At 39.0% G+C, this 6,557-nt stretch overlaps 1 protein-coding gene across 4 annotated transcripts; it reads left to right on the top strand.

Moving 5' to 3' along the window:
• Positions 1-227: 227 nt before the first annotated feature.
• Positions 228-5,767, top strand: SMIM30 (small integral membrane protein 30). Of its 4 annotated transcripts, none has more exons than XM_042470560.1 (3): positions 228-325; positions 1,153-1,226; positions 4,707-5,767. In XM_042470560.1, exon 3 carries the CDS (start codon positions 4,769-4,771, stop codon positions 4,952-4,954), a length of 186 nt encoding a protein of 61 aa, XP_042326494.1. In that variant the 5' UTR covers positions 228-325; positions 1,153-1,226; positions 4,707-4,768; the 3' UTR covers positions 4,955-5,767. The 4 variants fall into 4 exon arrangements, with proteins under 4 accessions (XP_042326494.1, XP_042326495.1, XP_042326496.1 ...); XM_042470561.1 differs by having other exon boundaries at positions 300-363; XM_042470562.1 differs by lacking the exon at positions 228-325 and adding an exon at positions 332-463.
• Positions 5,768-6,557: the final 790 nt, after the last annotated feature.

Raw genomic sequence — 6,557 nt, 5'->3', positions numbered from 1 at the left:
AATGATAAAATATTATTATTATTATTATTATTATTATACTATTTTGTAATGCATGTATCTGATTTTTTTTGTGTGTGTGATTTACTTGGTTTATTTATTTGTTTTTGTTTTCTTTCATTATTTGTAGTGGTTTTTATGCCACACAAGTAAAGGCACAGAAGAGGTTGGGAAGCAAGCACTGCAGCCTCAGTTGGAGGCCTATGAAGAGTTAAAATGGAGGCTCTGCCTAGTCGCAGTGCATGATGGGAGTTGTAGGCAGAAGCTGCCCCATCAGGCAATGCGAACCAATCGCAGGCCCTTCCTTATAATGGCTGCTTCCAGGAAGGTAAGCCCACTTGGCTCTGCTGCTGCTTCCATTTGAAGGTAACCTTTAGGGCTCTCCTCTCTTGGGAGCCTCCTTTGAGCAGATTTTGCTCAGGTTTGGCTCTCTCTTTCCAGCAAAAGCTTCTATATTTGAGCAAAGGTTGGTTCTCCCCTTTTTTTAAACCAAAATAAAACTTTTATCCCAATTTTCTAGCATTGCTGATGCCTGCTTTTGCAAAGGACTCTTAAAAAAGACTCTCATGGTGTGAATTGTGTTAGGCTGGACTTTGTTGTGGTGTCAAGTCTTTAGGAGGCTCCTATGAAGGGGGTTTTTCTTGGCAAAGTTTGTTTCAAACTAAGGTGTGTGAGTGTGTCATTTTGGCATCTTCTGAGGCTGAGAGAGTGTGACTAGCCCAAGGTCAGCCCTTGTGTTTCCAGGGCTGAACAGGGATTCGAACTCAGGTCCAAAGCACACTCTTTCGAAACAACTGTTCAACATAACTTTGAAGGCTAGCCAAATAATCCTGGGAATGGTTGGTCCCAAAACACACTGCAGAAATAATCCAGTTTGACACTGGATTGGATTATTTCTGCAGTGTATTTTGGACCGTAGTTTGTTGTGTCTCACAAAATGGCTCACAAAACTAAAGTTCCCAGAATTCCCTAGCATTGAGCCGGGGCGGTTAGAGCAGTCTCAAACTGGATTATTTCTGCAGTGTGTTTTGCACCCCAATCCAGCGCTCAGATCATTGCACCACGGTGGATTTAAATCCACTGACAAGGATTAAATTTGTTTTGCGTAACCTAGTAAATTTCTTTTTGTGTTTCCTTCCACTCTCCTCCTTTCAGTAGGTCTTTTTCTGGATGACTGTATAATTTCCAAGATCCCAGAGCTAAATAATCCCAAATACAGATTTGCACAGGTAAGATACTGCTACAGTTAAAATATGGGTGGTTGTGAATCTGCTGCTTTAGGATAATATTGTGGTGAAATAAATCTCGATATTGGTCTTTTTCACACAGCAGAGTAAATATATTGGTCTTTTCTTTGGAAACAACTGTTCAGTAGCACTTGGAAGGCTAGCCAAATAATCAGTTTGTTAGTCTTTACCTGTGTGGGTTCTTCACTCACAAAAGGGAAAACCTCTCCATTTATTCTTAGGTTTAGTCCTCTCAGAAAACTAAGGTTGCCATTGAAGGTGCATCTGCACTGTAGAAATAATACAGTTTGATACCACTGTGGCACCATCCGAAGGAATCCGAGGATTAGTACTTGTGCAAGTCACACTCTCTCAGCCTCAGAAAATCACAAGGGTGCAAACCTCTGAAGAAACTTGCCAAGTAAAAACCCCAAGATAGTTTTGCCCTAGGGTTGCTATAAGTCAGAAATGACTTGGAGGCATGCAACAACAGCAAACAAAGGTCTTTAGCCTTCCTCTGCCAAAGAGTGTTGGTGCCTCACAAAACTACAAATCCCAGGACTCTGTAAGATGGAGCCATGGTAGCAAAAGTGGTGTCAAACTTTATTCTTTCTACAGTGTAGATTGATGCTTAGTTTTCAGTGTTTATTTTGTTCCTAAAATTTCTATTAACATCTTGTAATCCTTCCACAGGAGTGTGGTAGACACTCTTACTATTAAGAGTTTTACCTTGTTCTTAAACATTGTAGTACCATGTAGTTTAGGGGCCTCAAATGTACTTGGCTTTTGAAATCTGGCCACAGCAATGCCTCCATTAAAAGTGGGGCCAGGGGAGTGCTTCTTAATTTGTTGGATGGTATGATCTCATCTGATTTTGGAAGCTAAGCAGGGTCAGGCCTGGTTAGTACTTGGATGGGAGACCACCAATGAATACCAGTTGTTGTAGGCTATATTTCAGGGGAAGGAACTGGCAAAACCACCTCTGGATATTCCTTGCCTAAGAAAACTCTCTGAAATTCAAAGGGTCTCTATAAGTTGACAAGCAACTTGATAGCACACTCACGCACATGTTCCCATAGATCATTGCTCCATAATAATAGACTCTTTGTAATGTATCATGTTCCATTAAACAGGATAGATCTGTAAAGTTATCTGGCTCATACATTAATCGTAAGTTTTGACTCCTTGATGCGTGCACTCACATGTTATGAGTGTGTTTGAGCAGAACAACAAATGGGAAAAGAACAGTTAAATTCACCATGATTAAAAAGCAAATGTTATTAGTTAATAATAATAATAATAATAATAATAATAATATTTATTTATATACCGCCCTATGGCAAACCAATCCGGGCGGTTGACAACAGTAAAATATAAAATATAACAATTAAAAACACTTTATCCCTCCCCCCCTTAAGACAATATTAAACAGTATAACATATTAAAAACACAATGAGCTGTTTTGCTGACAGTTCTTTGAAAAAGTTACTTCAAATTAATTTCACCCACATGCACCCATTATTTATTGTTCTTGCTTATAGCATTTACAATAAAAGTTATTGTTCAGTTAAATAGATCAGTCAAGACGCCAACCAGTTCTTCAGGGAAATCTTAGCATTGCTTAATCTATCTGCTGACCATACTCAGGTACTCACACTCATGGAGCCAACCCATTTGTTGTGGCTGTCTTGTGGGAAGTGTGGCTGATGTTCCACAAGGTGGCTCCATGCACATGAAGAGTCATCTATAAACTGTTTTCTTGTGATGGTGCAGAAGTAGTTCCTGACTGTGGAGGCTCCTTATAGTTCTCTTACAGTGAGAATCAGCCCTTACAATTGGAACCGGCTGTGGGGCATAAGGATATCTTTATCCAGAAATATTTGTAACAGGTATCTTGTTAGGCTTTGCTTCGAAACATGCAAATAAATAGATTGCACTTTTTAAGGCAGTTCATGGAATTGCTGAACAGTTGTTATGCTTAGGAATGGTCTTCTTCTCTTACTTGAAAATCGGTTGACTCCCCCTTATCTAAAATGTTTGGGATTTTAGTGTTTTGGATTTTGGATTTTTTTCAGATTTTGGTATATTTGCATATACATAATGAGATCTTGGAGATGAGACTCAAGTCTAAACATGAAATGCATTTGTGAGTCAGTGTGGTGTAGTGGTTTAGGCATTGTACTATGACTGGAGACCAGGATTCGAATCTTCTCTTGGCCATGAAACCCCACTGGGTGACCCTGGGCAAGTCACAGTCTCTCAGGCTGAGAGAGCATGGCAATGTCAAGCCCCCACTGAACTAAGCTTGCCAATAACATCCTGGGATAGGGTTGGAATAAATCAGAAACTGCTTGAAGGCAAACAGCACACAAACACATGCACACACACATACAGTGTAATACATGTAGCCTGACTGTAATTTTATACACAATATTCTTAATAATTTTGTGCATGAAACAAAATTTGTGCATATTAAACTATCAGAAAACATAGGTGTTGTTATTATTATTATTATTATTATTATTATTATTATTATTATTGGTGTCAGTATCTCAGCCATCCACATGGACAATTTTGACATTTCTGAATTCAAAATAGGTGAAATTCAACCTGTAATTGCATTTTACTGTTTTACATGTTTAATCCTTATTTCACTGGGAGAAATTGTCCTAACAGCAGGTTGAATAATAAAAGTATGATTTCATAATCATTGGCTTAATTCTGACATAATGATCTCAAAAGTATGCTCCCTTCTCACCTCACCAGCTTTTACACCAATATTGTGGTTTACTCAAATAAACCAGAGCATTCTGTACATCCAAATGGACTTAATGCTGATTCTGGTTTCATACACTGTTTAGTTCATGTGCTGGTTAGTAAGGAGAAGTGAAGAGGGAAATATCAAAGATAGGCCTTGCTTGCTGTTCTTGTGTGCCTTCACGTTATTTTGGACTTACGATGACCCTAAGGTGAACCTATCATGGGGTGTTTTTTTTTTGACATGAATTGTTCAGAAGAGGTTTGCCATTGCCTTCCCCTGAGACTGAGAGCATGTGGCTTGCCCAAGGTCACTCAGTGGATTTCATGGCCAAGCTGGGAATCAAACCCTGGTCTTCAGAGTCATAGTCCAACACTCAGACTACTATGGCACACTGGCTCAGGGCTTGTTTACTCTATCCATATCTTCCTTACCTTATAGGTGGACAGTAAAGAAAAATATACATGGACATAAAATGCTGCCTGCAAGGGAGTGAGTGCAAAATGGGATGGGAATAGAGGAGGGGAGGCAGGAGTGATTAGAATACCCTGTCTGCTGACCCCACTATAGACACCTCCTTGCCGACATGACAAAAGGGCTAGGATATGATGCCAGTGCATTCAGTATAAAAGAGGGCTATACTCAATGTTGAATAACAATTCATCCAAGCCTGTTGTCATGTTTATCAGAGTCCTTCTTTCCTTACCTCTGTTTTTGTGTTCTAGATACATTTGAAGCACTAGTTCTGTGCTCAGCTTTTCGTTCAGGACCTGTAGTCATTGGAAACATGGCAGCTATCAGCAGTGTTTCCCAGCTCTTCCTCGTGCTTTTCTCTCTGCTGATCGGGCTGCCTGTTGTGGAAGCTATGGATATGGGCGATGCTCTAGCCCTCCTGGTGGGCTTGGTTCTCAGTTGCATTGGATTCTGTGCCTGCCTCGGCTTGTATGCAAGAAAACGAAATGGAGAATTATGATTTCAAGAAAGAGCGTAACTGTGTTGGATGGTATTACAGTTTAAAGTTTCTGGGTGTTCCTATTCCTAGAGTGTGGACTGTCCTTGGTGGAAGATTTTGAAGAATTGCATTTCATAGGAAAAAAATTGTTTCATAATGCTTATGTTTAAGAGATTAGTTTAATAAGGAAACTTTTTGCTTTTTCTGAACAGGAGAAATTAACAGTAAAAATTTGCATAGAGGTCTGAGGTGCAATGGATGATTTTTTAAATGAGGGGAGGAAAAGTGGTCTGTGTTGAGGATAGTGTGCAGAAACTATTCAAACCCAATTTATAGTGTTGGGAAACATGGAAAATCGATCCCAATTAGTTGATTAAGGGACTATTTTTCCTAAGTTCCTGAAATGTAAAATGTACCTTCTTAGTTTTCCCCAAGTTAAACCACTGTATTATGATAAGGCCAAGATGATCTATATCCTAATTCTATGATGTGTGTTCACCTTGGGACCTTTGCTTTGCTAATAATTTTAAAGGCTGTGCTATTATCTCCTTAAATACTTGACAAACGATTTAATTAGTACCATTCACTGGGATCATTTTGTTGTTGTTTTTGAAGAGAGTGGGAATTGCACAAAATTGGCCCTCTTTTTTTCTGGCATGCTTCGTGTTCTTTTCAACAGAACCTGTTTGAAAGTCCCCGATGCATCAGGCCATAAGACCACTCCGTTATTAATTAAAAGTATTTTGAGGGAAGATGCTTAAATGACCAAATGCTTTCTGTTTATCTCTTGACTTGTATTATTTGAAGAGTTTTTAATAAATAGTGGAACTTGCATTATTCCAAAGATATTAAATGTGGTAAATGGTCACCGAATACCCAGAAAGATTATTATTCTTGGTCTTCCAATATGTTGTGTGGTGGTACTGTCCAAGTTCTCTTGAGCCTAGCTTGTGTGCTTAGGTGTCCAATGACTGAGCTAGATCTTAAGAAAAGACTGAGTTTGTTCAGGAATCCAGCTGAAAGTGTGCTAAAAAACAAGAAAGAAAATCATGCCACGAAACAAAACAAAAAATGGCTTAGCTTTGGGAATACAAGGATATTGGAATATATGTGCTTAGATTTCAATTAATTGCTTTCCTGTACTGCACTGAAAGAGTCTAAATGTTGATTAAGCAATGTGCTTAAATCATGAACAAGTATTGTGTTCTATAGGAAAGACTATTTTCTCTCCAGTCCTTGGTCCAAATGGATAGATATGTTCCTTTTTCAAAGCAAGGTGAATCTAGATGAGTGAAATAGTGAAGCCAGTGTTAAGGGAACAGGATGGACTGAGAACAAGAAGAGCTAGCTACACATTGAGAGAAGCTAAACCAAGGGTTCACTTTCACAGAGTTTCTCTAAAACATGGTTGTATCCACACAGCACAGTTACAATAGTTTAACTGCCATGGTTCCATCCTACAGGATACATTAGTAGTTTGGTGAGGTAATGGGAATTTTCTCGCTCTAGAGCTGTTTTGGTATTATTTCAAGGCACTGGATTACAATTCACTGTCAGAGGCTTTTAATTATCTCATTCTCACCAAACTAAAAATCCATAGAACTGAGCCATAGTAATAGTAGTG

This window comes from Sceloporus undulatus, chromosome 5, assembly GCF_019175285.1.
Source record: "Sceloporus undulatus isolate JIND9_A2432 ecotype Alabama chromosome 5, SceUnd_v1.1, whole genome shotgun sequence".
NCBI classification, from domain to species: Eukaryota; Metazoa; Chordata; class Lepidosauria; order Squamata; family Phrynosomatidae; genus Sceloporus; species Sceloporus undulatus.
This window is presented reverse-complemented; position numbering and strand designations above follow the sequence as displayed.